Source organism: Ciconia boyciana, chromosome 1 (genome assembly GCF_034638445.1).
Source record: "Ciconia boyciana chromosome 1, ASM3463844v1, whole genome shotgun sequence".
Classification (NCBI taxonomy): domain Eukaryota; kingdom Metazoa; phylum Chordata; class Aves; order Ciconiiformes; family Ciconiidae; genus Ciconia; species Ciconia boyciana.
Window position 1 is genome coordinate 121,481,304 of NC_132934.1, and position 26,684 is coordinate 121,507,987.

At 40.2% G+C, this 26,684-nt stretch overlaps 2 protein-coding genes across 9 annotated transcripts in view; both read right to left on the reverse strand.

The window, feature by feature from the left end:
• Nucleotides 1-551: 551 nt before the first annotated feature.
• Nucleotides 552-15,358, reverse strand: LOC140648142 (histone H4 transcription factor-like). The gene is made up of 6 exons (XM_072853726.1): nucleotides 15,231-15,358; nucleotides 13,888-14,111; nucleotides 9,748-9,859; nucleotides 4,618-4,695; nucleotides 1,812-1,932; nucleotides 552-774 (listed from the first exon to the last, which is right to left on the reverse strand). The coding sequence occupies exons 1-6, from the start codon at nucleotides 15,298-15,300 to the stop codon at nucleotides 552-554; spliced, it is 828 nt and encodes a 275-aa protein (XP_072709827.1). The 5' UTR covers nucleotides 15,301-15,358.
• Nucleotides 15,359-22,216: 6,858 nt separating this feature from the next.
• Nucleotides 22,217-26,684, reverse strand: part of PRDM15 (PR/SET domain 15) — a 39,729-nt gene continuing 35,261 nt past the window's right edge. For 7 of the 8 annotated variants that reach the window (XM_072846940.1, XM_072846931.1, XM_072846914.1 and 4 more), the window contains exon 26: nucleotides 22,218-26,411. In XM_072846940.1, the coding sequence (XP_072703041.1) occupies nucleotides 25,935-26,411 (477 nt within the window). In that variant the 3' untranslated portion in view covers nucleotides 22,218-25,934. Of the gene's footprint in view, nucleotides 26,412-26,684 lie in introns of all 8 variants that reach the window. The other variant, XM_072846948.1, reaches the window with a different exon arrangement.

A 26,684-nucleotide genomic window follows, 5' to 3' on the forward strand; every position in this document is an offset into this window, starting at 1 on the left:
CTGCATTGGCCATCAGTACTGCAGATACCTCCAACAGCAGTGTGACACATAGCTTCCACTAAAATATATTTGTTTTACAACATAGCAGTGACCCTAACTCAGAAAGCTGAAGAAACTGGCAATAAGTGTGCATAAACTATAGCAGCCAAAACTGTATTTTAATGTTGTGGCCAGACTCACCCAATTAAAAGTGATGAAGCTTTACACACTTTATAGTTTCTCCATTTTTGGGTAACATATTAGTTCTAAGGATGGAGTACCAACATGAGGAGAAAGGTGACACTAGATTTTAATCCCTGAAATATTTTGCTGTTGAGATTAGGATTGGCATGTTTTTTTGTTGGTTTGGGTTTGGTTTTGGGTTTTTTTTTTTTAAAGGGGGTGTGTGGCCAGAGTTCAAGACGGTCAGTATGCAACTGCATGCACCTAAGGTAAGCGCACAAAATCTATAGGTAAGGATGAGTCAGGTACTTGCATAATACTTGCAGGAGTCCTAGAAATGTGTGCAAATAAATACTCGATTTGATGCAAAAGTGAAACATTTCATTAATTCACAAGAAATTAAACACACGTAAATTTGAAACTTTAGTCTCATTTATAGCAATATATTTTATTCTGCGATTTAACATACTCACCACATGTGCTCTCTTGTAATGCTGTCTCAAAGTTCGTAAAGTCCGTGAAGTAAAACCACATCCTTCAACATCACAGCTGTAGGCATCTGAATCATTGTGTGTTTCAACATGTTTATGCAGATCATACGCGTTCTTAAAACTGAAAACAAGGTAAAACAAATAACAGATATAATAGTACAGAGGAGTAGTCTTGTGGTTAATGTTTAGGACTGGGAGGTAGTAATTTTTGGCTCTGACAATGACAAGTGAAAGTGGAATATGTGTAAATCACTTCTCTACCTCAGTTTTTCCACCTGTGAAAAGGGGATAGTACAGACATCTCTTTGATGTGCTCTGGATTTCATTTTCCATTCCCTCTTTCTTCCCACACATCCACACCATGCCCAAATCTAGGCAATTTTTCCACAACCTTGTTGCAAGGCATCACCCTCTCTTTCTGTTCACATGAAGAAAATTCTTGTCCATTATTGATCAGTCACTTCATCCTCTCTGGTCTAGAAATTCAGATTATTTCCTTCCATCCACCCACAGTATGAACACAAAAGTACTTAAATATTTGTTCACTTTATCCCACTTCCAGCATACAAAGGCTAGACCTCTCACCTTCTCTGGCAAAGTTAAACATAATTTGCCAATGCTTATATATGCAACTTGGGCTATCACATCACAATGCCACTTTTTTTTTTTTAAACTTTTTTTTTTTTAATTTCACTGCTGTGTGGCACCACATGGTGAAAGCAGAAAAGAAACCACCACAGAAAAATGAGAGTGCAAGACAGCAGAAGGTATAGGAAGCCTGTGGCAGAAAAATCACTCAAAGGAGAAGACTGTGACTTTCCCAGCAAACAGCCAGCAATCATTTAGAATGGCAAAACCCACAGTTGAAGGTGCTACCGCTACACATTTTAACTTGTCGTGATGACGATTTTGTAGCACACATAGTCTTGCCAGGAAAATTCACCTTTTAACACATCAGTCCTACCTGCACCAGAAGTTCATGAACTACAGTGTCTCAGCAGCTGAAGGCAGATGAACAGCAGATGAATCTATTAGATTTCTTCATTGAACAGTTGATAATTTTTGTGGTTGAAAACTTTTCTTTACTAGCTCCTATATAAAACACTAACTTGGTTCTACAGTTCTGCTCACATAGCTACGAGCCTCAAATTTTCTTACCCGCTGTCACAGAGGTGACAATGGAAAGGACATTCATCACGGTGTCGGAATCTGATGTGTGCTTTCAATGAGGAGACACTTGTACATACCATATCACAAAGGGCACATGTAACATGATTAACTAGAAAAAACAGTAGAAAGAACGATACTTTCAGTTCTGTATCACAACTTCACCAGATCATTGTCTGCTATGACATATGACCAAAAATGTATTAAAATATTGTATTAAAATTACCAGATTATAATACATTTGGGAATAAAATATACAGAGAAAAAAAAAGAGATTAAAATGGAATGCGGATACAATAAAGAGAGTAGTGAAATAATGGTCAATCTTACAATGTTTCAAGTTACTTTCAAAAAATAGATGGTAAGGGAAAAAGATGTAGAGAATCATGTTTCACTCTCTAGGCTCTAACAAAAAGGATGATTATCGTCTTGCCCTTGGCACTTTGGGAGGATTTCTAAAAGGTGGATGTTGTCTGGAGGCCTTCTGACAGACAAGCACTGGCAAATCTACTTTTAGTGTTTAAGGTATTACCACTCTTAAAAAGGTGGCAGAAAGAACATGTGTCTGTCCTCCGCCTCCCTATTTCACATTCGGATATATTTGCTTAAGGCATAATAAAGCTAGGTGCTTGCTAAGCTGCCAGACTACAAACTGCAATGGCTGAGACACAGGTTTGCTCTGCCAACTCTGGAACTGGGGAGAACCTCTGGCAGATTGGCAGGCAGGACTGTAACATCTTAAGCTGAACAAGTGCTTGCTTTGCTGCATATGAATCAGCAACCTGATGAATGTAGTAGGAAGAGTCTCAATAAAGAAGTTTTGGATTTAGACAAAATCTGTTATATTTAGGACTTTGAAACAACACATTATCTTATAATCAGCCCAGTGCTTTACAGGTGGCCAAAGAAAAACATGCAGTTGAAGTGCTCGTGTTTTCTCAAAAAAGGAAGTAAGTAAATATAATGTGCTGTAACTATTCTGGAATCACTCCCTGCATAGGCACTTTTCCTCATAGTTTGCCTTAAATGAGGAAAAATGTTTTGGTTTTTTTTTTCCCTCTCTAAAATAAATAGCTTCATGTGGAAAACTAGTCTGGAATAACTTAATCTGCAAAACTGCATCAGTGAAGTTCAGCACTCTCTTGAAATGGGAGTATCCAACAGTTTACTTACTTGTCTGGCATGTAAATGTGTCCATGTAGGGAGTGATTTCAGAATACCTACAGCATTTGCATTCACATCACAGCTTATTTCAGAATAATTTCTTATAGGTAGGCAAGCTCTTTAAAAGAAAATTTCCATATTTATCGATATCAGCAAGCTATTATGAAATACGCTGGAGTAAGAATCTGAAAATGTCACGTCTGCACTGGTAGTCTGCAGTAACATGCAGACATGTATGCTGCCAGAATTTTTAAAGAAAGTTGAATCGTGAACCAGGGAAGTAACTGGCTCTAATATCTGAAGGGATTTAGGTTGTGCCTAAACAGTTGGACACAGGAATGCCTCCCAGCTCCCTCAGCCAAGTTTACGTTGCAGCTGGTTCACTGTGGCTTACTGGGACATGACACAGGTTCACATCATCCTTGTTCCTAGGTCCAGCCACCTTGTGATTTTCCCTGGTTGGGCAAACGGAACATGGTCTGAATTATCAGTGGACAAGGACAGCCAGGCACATTGTACAATTCACAAAGGTTTAAGTGCAGCCAGAGTGACCAGAAACAAATAGTTCAGTTGGCCATATGCTTTATTTGATATATCAAGTCTATCTTAATTAAAAAAAGCAACAGCATATTTAAACTGCTTCATCAGCTAATAAAAACAAAACAAAATATTAGTTTGTATTTTTTTTCCAATTTCTATCCCAAATCACCTTGAGACAAAGGAATAAAACTAATCTAGTAAAAGAAAAATAATTCTCTATTTTCTAATATAAAATATAAAAATTAAGATATTTTAGTCAGATGCATGTCAACTGTAAAACCACTTAAATACAAACATGGTCAGTTCTAGTAGCTCACAGTAAGCACCAAATCAAATGCATAGTTGTTAAGCATCAATGTGTTGACTTGCAGACAGTGAAAAATCGTGTTTCCTTAGAATGCAACTAGTAGAATCTACCCTGACTGAGCAAGTCTGCACAAAGCTACTTGTATGTTTATACAGCTTAAATGACTGGTACCCAGGTCTGGCTACATGGTTCAAATATTCCCATTCCCAAAGCAAAGACCCACCCGCCTCTCGGCTTCTGCATTTCCTGTATGTCCAACAGCAATATCACACGTATTTCCTTGTGCTTAGGTGCTGTAGGATTCTTTCCCAGCAAGTCACAGCTGTTGTAGTATAACTTGTGGGAATAATTTGGGGACCTCAGGGAGATTGTGGTTAGGTCAACGAAGGACTACACTGTTTGAGCGAGGCTGATTATGCACTGCAAGGCGAGCAGAGTTGCAGCCCAAGCTAAAACATAGCTTTGGCTTTAACCATGCCCCTGCTCATGAAAGCAAGTAAACAGAGATGCAAGTGAAGAATAAGCATCTGCATGGGAGCTACTGCAAAACAGAAAAAGCCCCTTAAACTTTTTGATCAGAAGGCATGAAGAAGGGAATTGCCATGCTTCAGAGGGACTGGCAATGAAATTCTTACTTTCCAGCATTTGTAACACAGTTGCCCTAGTTTTGTATATTAATTTTCTTAGCTGATATAATGACACTTATAACTCTGTAGTTTATCAGACCTGTTCTGTACAAGGTGACCATGAGAAAAGTACATTTTATTTTAAAAAGTTCTGACTTACCATGTCCCCTCATGTGATCTCGTAGCAGCCTTTCATTGGCAAAATGTTTCTGACAGTTCTGGCAAACAAATATTTGTTCTGAATTTAAATAGAAACAATTTAGTGGCAATACAAATAACTTATGAAAGATTTATTAATTAATAACCTATAGCTGCCAGTTTCATGAATAAACTAACACAGCATTGAGACAGTTTCAATATTCTTTTTCATTACCAGTACTCTTCAGAAGAAAATTTATGGCTTAATGAAAAGGATTGTTTATCAGTAAGTTAATTTTGTCCTAAACAGAATAACAAACTGTTCAAAACAATAACAGTTTGAAATTTGAGCTCTTCTGTCAGTTACCTAGAATGCACCTACTTTCCATCACCAAAACATCCACAATTCCTAAATATATTCCAAGCACTTAAAACCAGAAAAAACAATCACGTCTCCCTTCCTCTTTAGCATGCAGGAAAACATGCCAACTAATACACAGTTGGTTGAGGTAGGGAGTGTTCTGGTGAAGAAAATACTTACTGGAAAAGCAAAGCTGAAGATTAAAAAAATTGCTTTTTCACCTGAAAGTAGTTAAATGCTCATTGGGATTACTTGCAGAGATTTTGTAATCCAAGCCTGGCTCTTGTGGAGGTTCTCTTCAATAATCAAAAGTCTTTCCCATTCACGGGCAGTTTCCCAGTGTCAGTGGAATGTCACGCTGTGGTATGGGCACCAAGGGAAGGGAGGCAGTGTGATGCCACAGCTGCCAAGTGAACAGGTTTCCTGCTGAAACACAGATCTAAGGGTGTTCTGTTGCTCACTTTCATTACCCTAATTCATCAGGCATGCAAAGTCAAGAGGACTTCTATGCTTTATGAAAACAACTGCCTTCCTGGAGTAAACCCTGCTTTCATGCAATTGCCTGATACGAAAAATAGAAATATTTATGAAGTTACACATGCACATGATCACAAAGCACCTTAAATGAAAGTATCTCAGAAATATAAACAGAAATAAGAGCATATCCACTTACTATCTTCTGAAACTTGTCTCTTTGCATGATCAAAAAACTTAGTGTTATTGGAGAACATTCCTCCACAAGTAGGACATGCTACAACTCTTTCTTGCGTGTGGGTTCTTAAATGATCCCATAACTTATGCTTTCCTTTAAATACGCCTAAACAATCTAAACCAAACAGAAAAAAAGCTGTACGAGTACTGTACTCTTTCTCATGTCGAAAGAGAAAAGGCTATTACATACTTATGACTTACTGTTATATTTTTACAAAAAAGCTTCTTTTAGGAAAAAAAATATCAGACTGGTACTATTACAACCATCATGCTATTACATACTATATACTATACTACATACTATACATACTATTACAAAGATACAGCATCATGTGACATTTAAGCCCGCAAATATCCATGCCAAAGCCAGACTATTTGTCAGTAATCAGAATTCTTCAAGACATATTGGTCATGTGTGTCTCTTACAAAAATTTCAGTTTTGAATCAGCAGAGAGCATGCTGCTATACTTTCCACCCTCGTGTCAAAGTTTTTGACTCCACATGTATGCTCGTACAGTAGAATATAGGTGACATTCATTACTATTGCTGTTGCCCCTGCGTCACAGAACTCCAGCAATCTTCACGGTCTCTGGAGAACCAGGAGAACAAGATGGGGTAGTGAATACATGTCAACTGATGTCAACTGATGTCAACTGTACATCTCCAAGAACTCCGCTTACTGACCTCTTTTTTTTTTATTGTCACATTTTCTATCTTTACATACACATTCACATAGTGGTTAACTGCAAGCAATCAGCTATCCACCAAACAATCTTTGCATATAAATAGCTATGTCCTTAGATCTCTTGAGCTCAGGAACAGTCTGGTACTGTGGACACAGTGCAAGTTTTAACAGCACAAGTAGAAAGCTCTGGCTATTGACATGTGACAAATAAGGGGAAAATCCCTAGTAGGTTAATGTGTTGGTGTAAATGGAGCTAGAGAACTACTTTCAGGAGAAAACTTCAGACAGACGTGAAGGAATAGCCTATTGTCTCACATAAGGAGAAGCAGCCATGAGTCTCTCTCAGCTACCTAACAAAGATAACAGCTATGCAGAAAGCTACCTTTCTAAAAAGGTGAAATAATAGCCTGGACCAAATCAAAGACTCTTAAGAATCAAGAGGACTAAATTCAAATTCAAGAGCAAGAGGTAGGGAAAGATAAAAATAATCTTTTGTGGATGATGCATGATAAGAGTAATCAAGTGAATCAAACTCAGTGACAGGTTGGATACCTTTAGGTCTCAGAAATTAATACATAAAATTAATTTAACAAAAAGGATTTGCCTAGTTCATTTAAGCAAGTAGGTGCATCGTGAGTTCCATTTCTACTATCCATCAGGACATTCAAGCAGAACAAGAATGTAATAGCCTTGATAGCAACCCACATCCACTCCAACGGGTAGAATATAGGCAACTTCCTGGAAAGAAGTTCTGAGATCCAGATTGACATACTTAGTAAAGGGACAGAACTCTAAACTCCTTATTAAAAGACAAAGGAAATCCTAAAACCTCACCTTGCTTACAATGAGGAAACAGGATTGTCAGTGTCTCTTTCACCTCTACTGTGTACGGGAAACTTCTGATCAGGAGGGACCATAGAAAGAGGACAAGCTCCCATGCCTAGATCAGAAGCTAGAGGACTGATTATTCTTCTAGTGCAACATGAAGATTTCTGTCTCTGTTTAACCCCAGATTGAAAATGTGATATACAGGACATCAAATTGAATCTTCCTCTTACATCCTACGTGAACTCTGCCAGGGCCCTGAGTATACCAAGAGCCTGGTTGCACTGACCAGCCTGTAGCCATCTTTCTCTGCAATCCTCCTCTGCAGCCAGTTCCACCCCACACATCTAAGAGTTTAGTTCGCTGTGTTTGAGGTCTGCTCTAATATGGTGATGCTGTTCAAGCTTCCATCACACTTCCGTGAAAACAGCTAAGCTGTGAGAAAGAGCAGTAAGAAGCCTCATCTGGGGCCTCCCCTCACACACCCTGTGCTCTCTGGCTTGGGAGCTGCAGTTACCCACCCCATAGGTAGGTATGCTGTGCAGTCCCTTGCACCTCAGTGGCCCTGCCTCTGACTTGCTATCTGGACTTCTTGGCTTGACCTGAGACCTGTCTTGTCACAGTGGACTTGGCTGGTGATCACTGGGCTGCGGCTGACCATGGCTAGCACCACCAGACGTTGGTCTGTTCTTCTTTTTCAGGTTCTGTGAGACTGCACCCTGTCAGTGAAGTTCCCACCTGCCTGCCTGTCACCCTTAACTCCCAGTTTGCCTTCCCTTGCAGAGCAGCCCACTCCTGCTGTGCCCTCACAAATTCAAACCACCTGAGACACCAGCTAGTATACTGAAGGTTCCTGGAAAAAGACCGATCACTTTCTGTCTGTTGTCCCAGTTACATGACAACTACTTCCTCACAGAGATGAGACCTTACCGGCCTGTGCTTGCTTGTTAAGTTTAGGGGTGTGAATGAAAAGTTGTCTTTCACTGCCTGGACATTATGATTCTGCATGTCACTTTCAAGTGTATAGCACCACCCTGAATGTCAAGATCACAGACTACAACAGACCCTGTAAAACCCAGGACTTATTCTTTTGTTCCAAGGCAGGATCTTATACCTTGGTCTCAAAAGATGTCTTCTCAGTTCCCCAGTGATAGACAACCTCCATAATTTCAACAGGCAACTGCTACAGTGTTTTAAAATACCCTAATGGTATTTTAAATGGTATTTAAAATGGCTTTCCTAACTTACAACTTGCACCTCTCTTGTTATAACTGAAGCACGTTACTTCTCATCCTTTCTAGCACAGACATGGAGAACAGATGATTTCACTGTTCCTAACAGCAGGGCATTTCTTAAACATATTTGAAGACATACCGTATTCCTTTTCTTCTGCATTTCCCTTTTCCCCATTCTGTTAGGCTAACAGTCCGAGGAGTCCCTTCACCTGTCCTAATGGGCTATATTTTCTAAAGCTATGATCACACCAATGTGTGATTTTTGTTCCTCTAACGCTTACAGATTCTACACTATCAGGTCACTGGAGTGAGTTCCCCAGCCAAAAAACAGTGCATCTGTCAGCTAATCTCAACAGGGAAAAGGAACAAAATGATGTTGCCTTACACTTGCTGAAAGGATTTTGTCATCATTGCAGTGAATAGTTAACCCAAAAAGTAACCTTAACCCATAAATTGAAAAGACACATATCTGAGGGGGTTCACCAAGGGCATTCCAAACAAACCTGGACTTTGTTGACACATTTTACAAGACATAGCCAAACTGATTGATTTAAAGCAAGCACAGAATGATCTGTTTCAGGACCAGAGTCCCACAAGTTGTCTCATTATTCTTCAGCAGAAAGTCTTTTCTTCTGGAGAGGTTCTGCTCATACACTTTGTAGGTCTGGAGCTGAATGGCATGCACATCAAATGGCAGTCCATAGTTTAGCCCTTACTCAAACAATCAAGGCATCTGCTATGAAAGACTGTCAATGGAATGTGGCTTCTACAATAGAGCCAAGGGCAGAACATCACGTTTGAAGCCATGACAATAATTTTAACAGAAGAGGTAGCTAGCAATATAAAGAATGTATTAAAACTGCTCTTTCTCACCACAGAGTTGAGAAAAACTAGGATGGCAATAAGTGTGCTTCCCCTGATTTGAAGGGAACAGATAAGGGAAAGCAGAGAGTAATCTCACTATGAAAGCTGATTGTGAGAGAGACAGCCCTGATCCTGAGTGGTAGAATACAAGTGAAAAGTCTGTTTGAATGGTATATGAACTATCAACCACAGGAAGAATTATGAGGAAACCCAACCCTGTTCAGTACTGGCAATTCTCAACTTAGACTAATTGGGAGTTGAGGGTGTTCAACCCCATGGATGATAGGAACTATTCTACTTAAATCATGGTGCCTGTAAAATAGAAATGTTTCTGCAACTATTTAAGACAGATGAAAAAAATATCTGAAGATCTCTCACAAGTTCCTATGCGATATGTAGCACTAAGTGAATTTCGTAAGAAACACTGCAGTGAAATACTCTTTGAAATAGAGGGGGGTTTACATGAACTACCTTTCCAGTGACAATAAACAGCTTTCTTCTGATCTGTAACAGTTTCTTCCTCAGTAGCATAGGCATGAATAGCAACATGTTGATAAAACCACACTGGGTTATTAGAGGTAACCTAAAAACAAAATAGAAGCATGGAGAAGACAAGATAGTTTTGGCAGGAAATCAACTGACAGGAACATAGAATTAAGTGTTTTTAGAAACCAAACTGACACCAGTAAATATTGCAGTAACATTTAATTAACTCACCCCAACACAGAGACAATTACATCAACTACAAAAATGTAGAACATTCTGCAGTATCCACCACACAAACCAGGTCCTGAATTTTTACCTACCATCTAGTAGCTGAAAAGTCTGTCTGGACTAATTGAGTGAACACTACCCATTCTTTGGGGCAGGGATGCGTCTGTTAATATATTTCTGTTTATTTATTTCTTTGGGTTTTTTTTTACCTTCTCCCCTCCCTTCACTTCTACCTGGTCCTTCTCACAAGAAGGCTATGAGGGCAGTGCAGGTAATTCCAACAGAAATGGGAAGGCTACACAATGGTTAAACTGAATTAGGTGTTATGGACACAGCACTCCATGAGTCAGTACTTATGTGACAAGGGGAACTAAATCTTATTAGCCTCTGCCTCACTCTACAAAAATCCACACCTGCAGAGTGAAAGTAGACTGCATATTGCATTTTCTTCAAGCAACACAGGGTGTCATTCAACTGCATACTGTCACCAGTCGCAATTCAAAGTGTTCCCCTCATTTCCCAATAATTTAACCCCTTAACCTCTCTGTTGTGCTGGCACAATTTTGTAAGGCTACACATTGAATTGGTACAAGGAATTGATCTGGCTTTCAACCAAATCAAAACACTGGGGAGAGGAAATGGAAAACAGGTGAAACTCCTTAGGCTGATATTGCCACTGCCAATAATGTACAGTTGATTCAAATCTAAACAGTGTTGGGTTTTTTTAAAAAGAAAAATATATAAGTGAAAAAACCTATTTATTTAGTGTTATCTGTTTTTAATAATCCTAATCTTAGTAGAGTGGATTAAACTAAGCTGCTAGGCATTCAGTGTGCAGAACAGAGCATTCACACGAGGAGTTAACGCAGGCAAACTGCTGCATTTCAAATTCATACTCCAATGTATTTCACAATAGCTCCCTCAGGGAGACAAGCCCTTATTTCCTCTGAAGGGCTTGAAACATGATCTGAGAGATCCAAGTGTATACAAAAACAGGCATATTAAGGTGAATCAACTAAAAGTATTGAGCTAGACAGTGATCGAAAGCCTCTTCACCTCTTAATCAGAGTAACCATATGGGTGTTAATCCCATTTTAATTTGTTGGCACCATCTCTTTAAGTGTTTTGCTGGAACTTTCTTGAATATTTCTTTCTATGTAAATAGGAGAGGAAAGGAGAGAAGTTTTTGGGGCTGTTGCCCAAGTCAGAAGCTTTACCTTTGGGGAAACTGAATCTGACACAGTAGGAGGCACCACAAGAGTTGGGGGAAGCTGTATGGGTGATTTTCAAAGAGAATTATATTCATAACTGTGGGAACATATTTGCAGGAGGGTGGGAAAGGTAAGCAGGTAAGTTTTCCCTGCCCTCAAAGTTCTCCTCTTTCGCAGTGTGCCCTACCCCACCTCCTGGGTCTAGTCTAGCCTGCCTACTAAGTTGGGAAACATTCTTTTAATTAATAAAATTCACAACATAGTTTGAACTTGAAAAAACACGTATAAAAAGATTTAGCAAAATGCTATGGACTAAAGGATTCCATCAGCCAAAACTGCCCACTTACATAAAAGAAAAATGGAACATGAAACCAATTAATGGAAAGATTTTTCCTCTGTTTTTTGAGCATGTTTTTCAAAAGACTGTGCTTACTGACAGATGCAGCAAAATCAAATTCTGAGGGCTTTGAAGATTTCCTGAACCTCTTCATTTTTAAAATAAATACACCAATCATAGCAGTATGTGAGTAAAGACTGATTGGTATGTATTAAAAAGCGTTAATAACAAAAATAACAACTGTAAGAAATATGATTCCTATAAGCTATGAGACATAATGGCAATAAGATTTATTTGTAACAATAGTTTGTAATCAAACTATGCAAACAATCAAAAGTTATCATAAATAATGCTCTGTATTATATGTTCAGGCTAAAACTTTAAAAATAAGAGAATGGGGTACTTCCATGCTTAATCCACTAGTAAATAAAAGCCTTTCTTTACAGAGATGTAGTTTCTCACAGATTGACTCAACAACAGAATTACCTCTCTCTATAAACCTCACTCTCAGATTTTTGTAATTCCTTATTTCATGTAAAGAAAAATGAATGAAAAGAGAGGTATCATGGCATTATATGAATATAGATATTCTAAATTCAGAGCCAAAAGAGCCAAATGGATATTTCTAGACGTTCTGTCCAGTAATAACATACAGATGAGGCGGCACTCACCTTTTATATATGCTATGGCACAAACAATCTGTAAGCTGAAATGTTAAGAGGGAACTAGAAATAACTTTAGACCTAGTAAGGAAAAGGTTAGCAAAACAAAGCATGGGCTATAACCACCATTGGAAAACAAAAGTAATTTCACTCCATCACTGCAGTATATTTACTCAAACATCACACTGATTCTAATTCAACAATGTGATGCATATGAGGGATACAAGACCTATGTAAAACACCACCAGTCTGACATTCCCTTGCATGGAAATACTTTCATCCTCATTAGTGTTTGTTTATAACCTCAAAAAACATAGTTCATGTCATTAATTAATTTTGTCACAACTTTGATATGAAAAAGTCATAGATAATAGAGAACTAGGATTTTGGAATGATAACCCACAAATCACTGAAAGGCCTAGAGAAACATAAGGAAAAAAGTATCAAAGGCCTTTAAAAAACATTAAAGTTTTTGTTGTGATTTGTAGTTCAACATTACTAAACCTACATCAGATTTGCCCATATGAGGTTTGCAAAACTGTTTAGTTTTACAGTTTTTCTGATTTCCACAGTACAATGCATTTCAGTTGTTTCTTCTTCACCAATAGTTTATTTGTTTTCAGTTGTATCATTTAACTCAAATGAAACAAAAAACTCATACAACATAAAAAAATTCATGTAGACCAGATAGACAGGCAATTTTCCTGCGCTACTACTTTCTCTAAAAACTACCTTGCTCAACAGTTACACAAAAGGAGACGGTAAGAAAACGTCATCTGCAAGGCATCACACTTGTGGATGCAAAGGTAATGCTCACTAGCCATAAATAACAACTGAGGTTCTGAGGCCAACAGTGACAGAGGAAGTGCTTCCCTATAATGTCATATCAATATGAAGCCACTTCTGAGCAGGAATGAACACCTCCAAGAAGCAGAAAAAAAAATATGTATAGGCAGCACTATTTATGTTAACATTGTCAAAGAAAGATAGCAACTGCTAATCATCTTGGTTTACTTGATGCAGAAATAGCACAGTCGAAACTGAATGGATAATGATTTTATCTAATACAGGACACGAAAAAGTGGTCAAGATACAAACCATTTTTAGTTGAAACCAATCTTGGCCACATTTGGACATCAGACTTATATGCACAGCCTGTTGCAAATGTCTGATTTCAGTCCCAGTAAAAAAAAAAAAACCAACAAAAAAACCCCACACACAACCAAAAAAACCAATAAACAAACCACAACCACCAAAAAAACATTTCCAACTGACCAAGGAAACTTCAGATATTCTGTTACCTTTCTTCAGACAAACAATAAACACTCTGGACCTGTCTACAAACTACCAAGTTCATTAATTTATCATTAAACCAGCTATATTAAAGTTTTGCATACATGCTCTTAAAACACAAGAGGAGTTGCATCTTTGTCAAAAAGATCATTTTAGCCACCACAAAAAGAAAGAAAATTTGAATTTGAGGTTGCAGATGCTATGCAAATATGTTGTTTACATTTTTGTGAATGCTACCATAATAGTTATCATGTATTGCTTACAAAGATAGTGGGAAACATTGTTCAGAGGTAAGATTGAGCAAAAATTCCCAATAGTGAGTCAAATCCAAAGAATGCTGACGTAAAGTTAGGAAAGAAAAAAAAATAGCAATGTCTCAATGTATTTCACTTACATCACAATTCTCCCAATGGCAGACAAACTCCTCCGAAGTCTTTGGTAACTGATGCCAGCTACGGCTGTTCTGCAAACACGCTGGCAAATCATGGTGCAATGCCCGTAACTGAGAGCCTATGAATTTCAGTTTGGTGTGGTAACTGTGAAAATTGACATGTGTTATCAGCTCTCTGGGATCTTTCACCCCAAATTCACAACTTCTCCACCAGCACCAGTACTGCTCTAAACAGAAGAAAGAAGTAACATTTTACAGAACACTGCATGAAATCTGCAACCATGTGCCACAACAGTGAGAATGCCAATAGTACTTACATTTGTAGGAACTTCACAATCTGTAAGTAACCTTAGCAGAGAAGCTGGTAATTGCTATCTACTGATAATGCACTAGATAAAACTCGCAAATCTCTGTGGCAAACAGATTTTCCACTGTCTCACAACTGCAGCAATACTAGAGTGCTTTGTACCTTAAAACATAACTTTTTGCAGAAAGGCACTTTGTAGATTCAACAGGAAAATTTTGTAAAAATAAGTATTTTCTTAGGTATATACTATGACACTTTCCAGCTTAGGTCACAGAGACATTGTTAATGTTGGTACAATTCTACTTTTTTCACCTTTAATTAAAACTCATTCACCTTTAATTAAAATGTCTACACCTGTAATTATACTTGATTACAGTGTTAAGAATAAAGAGCAGGATACACAAGAGCCAAAATAGCTATATTAAAAAGTCTAGTATATTATTGCTATTACATCCACAGAGACTGCCTATAATTTTCTGCAGAATCAGATTTTTTTGTTTTTCCTTTTAAGTACATTTAATACTATTACAAAGATGTAAAATACAATACCCATCATAAAATAACACCAGTGTATGTATCCAAATAAGGCAAATACCATACAAACAACAAAAGTTTCCATTTTTCTATAAAGATTCATAGAAGTGCTACTTTAAACTTAGAATTCTTAAGCAGCAGGCCAGTTCCCTGAAAGGGAAGAACTCTGCCATTCAAAAACAATTTGCTAAAATCTGTTTTAGACAATTGCACCTGCTGAGGCCCTAATCTTAGAAAAAAATTCTCAGCAGAAGTGCTCATAACATCACCTCTCCAGTCTCGTTCCATATTAGCAATAGCTATCAATACAAGCAAAAATCCAGGACAATCAGATATGAAGCAAAAAGCAGATATAAGCCCTTGTCTAAGGGCTTCATGCAGCTGGACCTTAGAAAAGCTATGAACATCCATGATGTAGGTGAACTGAAGTCAGCATTATTTTCGAGACTAGGAATAATCTTCCAAACTGCAATGTGATCTGTGTGACAGACAAGACATAAATGACCTGCTGTTTCCAGGGGGTGCTGTAGGTATTCTTCCAAGTGTTCCGCAATATGATTACAAAATTCCTCCATGGTTTTCCCTACAAAGCAGCATTCTTTCCATTCACATGGTAATATCAATTCAGCATTCTTAAATTTCCTTCTGGGGACCATTGCCTAAAATTTTTAGAAGTACAGAGAAGTTTTAGTTATCATAGTACATTTCTGAAAATTTCTCTTGTAAACATAGCAGGCTCCTAGATGACATGAACATTTCTCTTTTTTTTTTTTTTTTTAATTACTAGATACATTATTTTAAGAATCTAAGGCCATATTTTGCAAGCATTTACACCTTGCCAGAAGCCACAAGTTGTAACATTTTCATTACAACCATACAGTAAGAGTCCTATGATCACCATCCCAAATGTCTGCTGAGGATGCCTTCATTGTAATTTAACTCCACGACAGTATTGTAAGACCTCTTTCCACATAGAAAGCCAAAGTAACCATTACCAAGAGGGCAATTCCACAGTCACTTTAGCCTGACATCAGTGTGGGCTCCTGCTAAACAGGGCTGGTTCCATCCGCCCCTTCTTGTTCTTCTCAAGATCCAGCTCTGGAATTGGCACAACCAGCCACTAAACTGATGAGAAAACTGATCCAACTGAAAGCTAATTCTTGGGGGGAATGATAGACAGATAGCTAAATCAGTTTTCTGCTCAACTGTATGCATGTTTGTATCAGTATAAAGGAAGCAACAGGAATATAAACCAAGGAGAAATAGTTCCACTGTTTTTTCATGACTCTGAACAGATATAACAATAGCAAACTTTACTAAAAACTACTGGCCTGTTCTCAGTGGTTTTCCACTCCCCTACTCTTCCCTGTGTTACTAGCTTCAAAGATCTGCCAGTTCAGCTGCTCAGAGGACCACTCCCCAACTTGCATTATTTCCAGCAATCTGAATTAGTTTTAAGAGTTTAAATAGCCTCCAAGCAGATCAGCTGATAGATCTCAATCAGCAGCAGACTTTGGAAGGAGGATGGTAACAAGCAGCTAGGAGGAGGTCTTCATTTTCTCATCAACACATACAGATCTGGAAGACAAACTCTGTCCAATACCCTAAAGCATCAGTATAAAAGTCTGACCGTGTCGTCCCTGATGCTCTTACTGACTCTATTGACTAAAACATTCAGGCACTGACATAATACCGGGTTAAAAAAAAAAAGCGTGCGAGTGGAAAAGCACGCACAAATCAGTATGCCAACTCAATGGCGTTAAGCAGACACTGTCAACATAACTGGCAGGATCTTTCTACTTCCGACTACTAAAAATACCAATTTGGAAGCATTCCCCCACGGGCAAGTTAATTACCAGAAAGCTTCTGAGAGAACTGACCATCTTATGTTGCAAGTGGGACTCTTCTCACATTGTAACAGTTTAATCTAAACTGCTACAACCAACCCTTTTATTTAATCTAAACTGCTACAACCAACCAATGCCCCATCTTATTGACCTGAAGCAGGAAATGCTGGCGTCCCTAAAGACAGACTGAAAAGTAAGACGACTACCATTTATGCTACACATTAAATAATCCATTGCCAAGTACTTCATTAAAGCTATTCCAGACACAGTATTAATACTACTGGAACAAAATATTTCAGGTTATAATTATTCTAATTGACCAGTGCCGGTATCCACAATATCCTAACAAGCAGACTAGACTAGAGGGAAAAACGACCAGAAGGAAGACTGGGAGTGCCCTTGAAATCCTCCCGTCCATAACGACACGGACCCTCAGCGCCTCCCTCTTTCCCCCGCTGTCTCTACGACTCACCTCAGCCGCCCACAGCCCGCCCCCCTCCCTCCCCCCGTTGTCTCTACACCCCACCTCAGCCGCCTACAGACCCCCCGCTGTCTCTAAACCCCCACCTCAGCCGCCCTTAGATGCTTACGGCAGGGGGGCGGGCGGGAAAGCCAGCCCTCCCGGGCAGAGAGGCTCTCCACACGCCTGACCAACGGCACTAACCGACCCCGGGGCGGGAACGGGGAACGGAGGGGACGCTGCAGAGCGAGACAGGTGAGACCGCGCACCTGTGCCAGCCGCAGGGGTGCGCATGCGCAGAAGACATGACCAGCGGGGGGAGCTGGTGGCGCTCTCCCCTCACAGCGTGGGGGAAACGGGCGCGCTAGGGTCGCTGCCGTCCTTCTCCAAGCGAAGGCGGAGCGGTGGCTGAGCCAGACCTTCGGCGCCTGTCGGCCTCGCTGCCGAGCTCCGCGTTTCCACCGCGCTCCCCTTCTGCGGGTGGAGTCGGGGGTTTCCCCGCGGTGATAAAGCCCGTGGTTTTACCTGAGGCCAGAGTCAGTGCGCGCGTGTGCGGCCCGCCGGTCGTTAACGGCCGCGGCGGTGATCTGTCCCCAGCTTACCCCACCGCGCTGTGCGGAGGCAGCCCCAGAGGTTTATTTCCCCCATTTCAAACCTTCCCCCTTAAGATGTTTCCCAAACGCGCGGGGTGCCCCGCGTGTGGCCGGGCGGTGCGGGCAGGTCCGCGCACCTGCCTGGTGCGGGCGGCTGGGTGTGTGGGGACGTGCCTTCACTGGACTCGATCCATTTTGCTTCCTTTCGTGATGCAGGCTAACGAGTCCCCGCAGCTCATGAAGTCCCGCAATTTCAGACGGCCTCGGAGGTGGACAGTGGCATGTCTCGCAGGACCCCATTTCTGGTGCCGGAGCCAAGGCTGAAGTGCCAGCTCACGAGCAGGGATGGAGCAGCTGCTGGGCAGCTGCTGGTGGGAGGCGAACGTCCAGAGGAGAAGGGAAGCAGGCAATGGGCTGCAAAGGCATTTAGGGTGGTTAAAACACATCTTCCTATGACTGCTGTTGTAGCTACCGCTGAACAATCCGACTCACCACCGCCCGCCCTCTAATTCTCCCATTTATAGTGCCGTTTAGACTAACCCCCACCGTTTTCAATATCCCTCACACCAAACACAGGCACCTTTAAAGGTAAGAGTGTATTAGCTGGCAATGCATGCCATTGAGAGCTGGAAGTCTTTGTAGTCAAGTATAGGAGACCACACACATTCAGTTACTGCTTCTGGACTCTGAGAAGTGTCCTGTGCAACCAGAATTTGTGATTTTTTGCAAGCATTAATTGATTACAGCAAGTTCTTGCTCTACTCAAATTACTTCTTAAACCACTCTTCATTTTGATAAAATGCGTACACTTAATTTCTAGACACTTTTTAAAGTAGGTAGACTCAGAAATACTGGCTATACTGTGAGAAGACAAAGTAAATTAAGAAGGAAATGCATATGCCATATAATTAGAATGACAGCTATCCCTTTACTGACTAGAAATGCTCTCAGAGGTGACCAGATTACTTTAAAACAACAGCAGTAAATAGAGCACTCTTTTCCAAGACTTTTCTGACAGGAACACCTCATATCTCTATTCAACCCACTTCTTACTTAAATAACCACACAAGTATATCATGCCTGGAGGAAAACTTAGTGCATGTTGGGATTTGCATGTATTTCATGGGAAAAAAAGTAGTGGAAAAGGGAGGAGGGTGAATGAGAAGTACGTGCATTTGCCTTCAGGACAAAGTTTCTCATTTTTCTCTTTGATTATGCAATCCAAGCTCTTCTCTTTTGCATCTTTAAAAACGGTGCTTTGTCACTGGTTCCACTGTCTCTTCAGCAAGAATCTTGTTTGCGTCAGCATGGACTTCACAGGAGGGCAACAAAGCAACCTTTCTTTACTTTTAAAGACATACACACCCCCAAAAAGAACCTGCTCCTGCCCAAATACCCCCAACCTATGTACCCATATTTACTTTGAAAACCAATCCTGAATTCTGTATAACTAGGGTCCTTGGGCACAAGTGCCATCTGTACATCAGTCAGACAAAGGTATTTATTCTTTTGAAAGCTCAGACTAGGGTCTTAGCACAGGCATGGGTGTGGAGAGAAGGGAAGAGGAGCTCACACATGAGCTGATTTATTTTTTACCTACCCACAACACAGCCAGCGTAGCAGATTGAGAGCCATTCTCTTCTACCTCCCTCGCCTTGGCACAGCAAGGAACTGGGGTTAGAGCTTCCCCACCCTGTCCTTTAATGAGCCGATTTGATTTTTTTGTTTCGTTTTTTAATTGTAAAACACCCCTCTCTATTCCAGTGTCATCCCCTCGATGGCACGCCTGCGTCTGCCTTGCATGCAGGTATCACATACACAAGAGAGCAGGTCTATTCTGTGCATGAGAAAGGACAGTCGCTCTTGAGAAAACGCTGCCCACAACCTTGCTTTTGCTCTTCCCAGAAGTGATGAAACATGGACCTGCTTCATTCTCTTATCATTTGAGCATCTTACCCTTTGGTTTCTGCATGTTGCTGCATATAACACACTGAGCATGTTTTACGTTTGAATTTAATTTATGGTAAACTGAACACACACTTTCCCCTATACAAGTAACAGAATACAGGTTCTGCTAGAAAAAAGCATCTGAACACAATAATCACTAATATTCAGTTAACAGCACTGCATCCACCGCAACTTACCATATGGTTTGGTACAGCAGGCTAAGTATGTGCTCTCCCAGCTTTTTTTTTAGCTGCACTTCCAATGTATTTCATTGCCTCTCAGCTCTCAGGTCCCTCTTTCTCCCCAGTTTTGAATCTGTTTCTTGACGTTCACTACATGTCAGAGGTACAAGTCTCAGACACACTCACGTTCCTGTGAGCTCTGTGAAAACAGCCAGCTGTGTCGGGAAGAGACACTGAAATGAGCACATGGCTTGAGGGGAAGGATGGCAGGACTCGGCTGGTATCTGCTCTCATTAACGGAACCCAGCATGTCAATCCCTACGTAAGTAGTTCTGGCAAATGAGCCAGAGCATGTGCTGTCTCCTTCCTTGAGCTAGTGTCACAGCAAGAACCTCAGACCCACGTGGGTAGGAGAAGGGCGGAAATCTGTAGAAAATTAGTATCATTAATTTCTCCCAATTTTAACTCCTCATTCTGCCATTACTATGCTTCTTTTTTGGTAGCCATTTACATTTTTGCTATGTTTACTGAACACCTTAGAAACTTTTTAGAATCAAAATCTCTAAGTAAACAGAAAAATAAAGGAAAGGACTCAACTGACAGCAAAAAGACATTCGAACTTAAAACCTTTGCTTTAGGCGAAATAAATCCCCAAACTCAGTAGTTTTAATTGCTTTTGGCATCAGCTGCTCTCACAGCCATTGCAACTAATAACCAGCTTTTCAAAAGTATTAGCAACTAACCAGGCACTGTAACTGGTCAAAACAGCTCATGGATAAGGCGGAAAGAGAGTAGCAATACACAACAAATGTTGATGAAACCCTGACTCCAGGGGCGAGACTGGAGTCTCCCAGACAAGTCTCACCTTCCCTGCCACTCTCAAAGCAGACCCTCTCTGCCCCTTTCAGCTCAGCTGTTGGGAATTTATATTTAGCACCAGTGAGCTTGGACTCTCTAGAAAAGCGACCCAACCTGTCAGCCATCCTTAGGCTGTACTGCAGGGGCTCTCTATACCGAATTCCAGTCCGAACTGAACTGTGTGCCTTGTAGCTGTCAGCAGTACACATGCAGAACAGCACTTTAGCACCCAGGAGGGAAGATAAATCCAGAACAGCTTTTAAAAACCATTTTAGGGCAAGAAACACATTTTCCACCCATGGTTACACTGTATGGCGAAGTACCTGTGGCTTTTTACGGTGTTCCAAGATTTCTAATCAAGAAAATGTAACGGCTTCTTGCCATATACAGTGCAAATATCATAGTAGCATCTCAGCACTGAAGAACAATCACTCTAAGATGAGTTGAGGACAAACATGATGGAAATAAATACTTTTTTCCTTTCTCCTGTTGCCAACATGACACGTTGGGTTTGCTATAGGGCAAAAGCCTGTATGTGAAAACAGACCTTGGTAACTAATCTCACAGATGCAAGTCACTCGGCTGCACAGCCTGTCCCCAAAACTACTTCGAGCAGAGCTTTGCTGTGCATCGTGGCATGGATCAGCAGTATCCTCCTGCGATATGTTTCCTTCTCCCTTTACACCAGATGAGGCCAACAACACAATCACCGTGAAAAGGCATGCCAAAAATACAAAGGGTTAAAGATTTTCCAGCAGGTATGCCTATATCAATAATAAATGTAAGGCCAAAAGTAAGTAGAAGGAGTGACATTATTATTACTTTAAATAACACCAAGGCAATCTTATTACTGAGCAAGGATTCACAAAGCAATACTAACAAAGCTATTTGCCCTACCCATTTTCATGTAGTACCTATAGTTTTGATATGATTGGCATTTGGATGTATGGTATTTTTTCCATTCCTAGTTTTCAAGATGAGACACTCAGGCATCTTTATGTATGCAGAACACTAGCAAATCACTCTGACAAACTGACAGAAAATTCAGTTCTAGAAATAAAGTCAACTGTTACCTGGCTGTTAACTTCCAACAACTTGTGGAACAATAAAAAGGTACAGAAACGTAGCTGGTTAGACTGACAGGAGACTGACTGGTAGGTTTCCGCAAAAATACTCACTTTTCATACTGACACATCTAAAAAGAAAATTTTAATTTTAGAGAGCGTAATAGCACTTGATACAGTAGGTTTTCCTGAGAGAACTCACCACAGACCATAGCCAAGAAAGACTCAATCTCCTCTGCTTTCTGTTGTTACCCAGTAACAAGCTACAGAATAAATATTTTAGAATGCTACCCCATGTTTCTGTATGTTGTGGGATGCACAAAGTTCTATGAGATAATGATTAAGCTTATTGTCTTTGAAGCAAGCCTATGCGATTTGAAGAAAAAAAAAATGTTTGATGGATTGATTAAGGAACAGAAAAGAAGAACACTGATAGAGAAAGGGTTCTGTACCTTGATGCTCCTTTACTTCAGAGCCCATGTGCCACAGGGAGCATTCAATTAAATAATAGTCTTAGCAATAAACAATGACAATACACAGAACACTACACAACATCACTCCTTTGGCTCAAAGTAATTCCAGTTTGTTACTGAACAGTTGTTATGCAAAATCTCCAACACATGGCGGAAAACAATAACCTTCACATCCTATAGCTGAAAAGGCTAGTAACAAATTGGCAAAGGAAATTTAGATTGCACATCCCTTACGTAGTTTTATTTCTTGTGCAGTTTGAAACAGCATCAGTATAACTTTGGTATTCATCTGAAAAAGGCTTAGTTGGGAGAGCTGCTGGCAGCCACTACTTGTCCAAGGTAAGCTCTGTCTGAAAAGGCATCAATTTCCGATGTCTCCAAACAAAATAATTTGTTTTGACATTTTTCATGTTGCAGCACACCCAAGATACAGTTGTGTACTCATAAGGATGTTAATAACAGTATTAATAATAAAATCACGCTGAGAGATGACGAAGTACCATAGCAATGGTCGCAAGGAAAGTCAAGATCATTTCTAAAACAAGTGCTCTGGGAAGATGAGCTTTTAGAGAACTTTCTATTGCCTGGCCTAGTCAAAGCCCTTCCAGTGGTTATATTTCTTCCTTCTGAAGCAGAATATTATTTAAGATAATTTTTACAGTAAGAGCAACCATTCACTGGAACAACCTCCCTAGGGACATGGTAGAGTCCCTGTCACTGGAGGTTTTAAAAATGCAATTGGACAGGGTGCTAGATAATCTCATCTAGGCTCCCTTTCCCAAAAAGGGCTGGACCAGATGATCTTTCAAGGTCCCTTCCAACCTGGGCTGTTCTACAATTCTATTATTTTGGAGATACTGAGAGACTGAAGAGAGACATTTCTTTTCTCTGTGACCACCAACATGCAAGCATTTATAGTGCGATCATTCCTTTTTAAATCAGCTAGAATCAGTCATTATCAGAAAGGTAAGATGCTAACTTGCCTGGATGGAATTATGCAGGCCAGTTAGCGAGGGAGGGATGCTCAGCAGCATTAGGAGGGCAGAATACCAGAGGATCATGTTAGGATAAAGAGGTTTTGTGAAGTCAGAGAGGTTTCTGTAATGGTCGATTACCTCCATATGCAATTCTTATCAAATAGGCAATTACATGTTAAAATTACTCAGGTTGATTCAATGCATCATGAATGCTACTATCAGTAGTATTAACATAGAGCAGATGTACTCACTCTGCAGCTAAGGCAAAAAACCTCTTCTTCCCCTCTTAAAAGCTTAATCACCATTTACATATGTCCAAATAAAACCCTGATCTTGTAGAAACTCTATATGCAGCACTGTAACCCTCCATGTGTGTGTGTGTGTATATATATAGCTAGTTATTTTTAGATGTTAGCCATCTTTTATTTACCATAACAGCTTGACCTAGGACCTCTACATTTGCTTGCTTTCCCTTTTTTTTTTTTTCCAAAGTACCCTGCCAAAAGATAATGTGCCATTACCAATTAGGCACCAAACACAGGAAAAAAAAAGTTTCAAGTACTTTCAAGTACATAAACAACATATTTCATAAATAGCACCTAGCTTCCTCTTGACCAGTGGGTTTGGTGTGAAGGGAGAGATTTGTGGACAGGACAGCTGAGGAGAAACTTAACTGGCTCAAGCCACTGGTGAAATAATCCAGGTGACAGAGGGGCATAAAACTGTACTTCTCAAGATACTGGAGGCTAATAAAATTACAGGATCTCACAGTGTTGTATGAAAAGGATCTGAGGGAGACTAGGGGGCTGGGGAATGAAAAACTCTCTTTCCCATGCCAGTAAAAGATATTTTCTCTTTCTGATATGTATCCTTGTCCCATCAAATATAGGTCGCTCCTGTGCAGACATTTTATAGGCTTGTTGACATTTACAGAAAAGTAGTTCTGCTCCTCTGATACACAAAACCTGTCACCAGAAACCCCTTTCCTATACGTGTCCTGTTGCAACTAAGCTTTACACAGAGCCTAGCATAGCAAGCCTCTGGACACGGCAATGGCACCAAGAAAACCGTTGGAGGTTAATTTTAATATCCAGACATTTTATACTTTGGAAGAATTTGTTGTAAAGATTATAAGGCATCCTTTAGGGGTCAAGTAGTCCATGTTAATACAGACTTTCAAAGCTGAAGTCATACCTACTCATATTTTTGCTAACACATAGAACATTTTCATAAATACGATAGGCACAGACAGGATTTCTATAACCATCACTCTATCTTCACTGTCAAACACAGCAGCTGCTTTATCCTCAGCAAAAACCTTTAGCACTGTTCTGCGGCTCAGTCTGCTGCTCCCAAAGGACCTTGTTCTTCAGCCATAGCTGGAAGGACAGATTTGCCTTTCAGGATTCCAGGCAGGAACATTTTTTTTTAGTTTATTCCTTTTTGATATCAGCTGCTTTTTCTCTGTGGGAAAGATACTATCTTCTTGACATGCAAAAGTCCAGACTGCACATCAATGTATGGAGAACAGAATGAAAGTGTAGTATCAGCAATGATGTATTTGACCCAACCCACTATTTATATCGCCAATAGTCATGCAAACCTTGCCCATTATACACTAGGGCATACTGCCTCCATGTGGCAGAATATATTTCAGACATTCTTTTTTCTTCCATTTCTCACAATCTTGTGTGGCTATGAATTTTGGAAATAGTTTTGGAAACAGAAGGAATAGAATCCACACATTATTTCTGTGAGAAAGGGCAATATGGGGATGAAAAAATTAATGTACCATATTGATAACAGTGTTTTTCACACAAATACTCACCAGCAACACACAGTAAAGTACAAAGGCTATATATATATATATGTATATATATATAAAAAGAATGCTTTCTCAAATGTTTATTACACGATGAAAGAAGACTAATGGAAAAAAATTCACATCCTGAACTTGATCAAAGGGGACTGATTGCTCTTCAGGCCTATTAGCTAAAAGCGAGATTGAAAGAGCAGTTTTGAAAAATTACATAAAACTGTTATCACATTCTTTTTTCAGTTCTTAACTGGTTTGATTCAAACTTGACTAGAAGACCATAAAAGTTGCTTTAGTATTAGACCAGCTATCTGATTCAAGTAGCACTAACACTGTGTTATGGGTACACGTTTTTTCCCATGACTAAAATGGAAATACTTTGTGAAATCGGTGTATTTTCTTCCACACCACACTCATCCCCACCCCAAAGCCCCAACCTCCACCTACTTTACCAATGTTGTTAGATACAAGACCTAAAGAAGATAAAAAACAAGACAATTATTGTTTTGCCCATTTGTGTCTTTACATTTCAGTCTCTACCAGCTGACCACAAGTGCATTCCACCTCACTGCGAACAAGGTCTTCATATGTAATTTCAAGACTGGAAAGAAGTGACATGGTATGGCTGAAAGGGTTTTGTAAATCACCAGTGCCGTAATATTTAGGATTTCCCTGCTTTGGTTAAGATGTATTATGATGCTCCTGTCAAATCTCAATCTTACTGCACAAAATACACAGTGCAAGGGGGTGATAAATTTATGGTGAGGTTTTTTTCCTTTTTTTTTAAGACAGTGCAAGGTCTAGAGACAGTGTGATAATCTCAAGATTAGGGTGTTGCAGGGTGCTATGCCAATTTTAGCTTACATTTCATTGTATAAACATTTTCCCATCTCTGTTTGGTATCCAGCAAACAATCCTATTAGAAATATTCCAAACGTCTGTGTGTTCTTGTCTCTAAGTACTGTCCATTTCAAAACTTTTCAAAGTATAAATTAGTAGCTATACATCTGTTGTTGTTGCTCTGTTTGAACCTGTTGCTGTCCTGACTGCTGTTGCGTTGGCTGTGCCTGGGGCTGCAAGACATCAGTCTGAGGCACTGACCTCCATGTCAGAGGATGCTGTTCCGTTATCTGGTTCCCTAGAGGAGCAATGGAGTTCACCAAGGTGGTCAGGTTTATAAAATGGGCCACAGACTGAGGATTGGCTGCCTCTGGCTGCGGCTGGATCTGAATGTCATTTTGGCGGTTGTGCAGCATGGCGGAACCACTGACGGTGTCAAACGTCACAGTGAGAATTGAGTTGTCCAGCTGTAACTGGCGTTCAGGTGCAGTCAGATGGCCCACAGCCACCGGCTGGAGGTTTGTGAATTGGGTTCCAGCTGCCGTTGTAATGGGCGTAACAGTGATATTTGTCAGCCCAACAGAACTGGAAGGGGCTGTGACATTTGGGTCGCCAAGGGTCACCACCACCTGAGGAAAACCAGAAAGGTATATCAGAAAGGTATCTCCTCAACCTTGTATCTTGCAGCTGACTACCAAATATCAAGAAAGATCACCTGAATGCTGATGGGCTCACATGTTGCTACTGCCAGCAAGAGAAGGCATACACACCGAGGGGAACATAGAAAGCTTGGAATATAACAACTTCCAAATACAGAAATGTTGTGGTTTAGCCCCAGCCGGCAGCTAAACACCACGCAGCTGCTCACTCACTCCCCCCTCGGTGGGATGGGGGAGAGAATC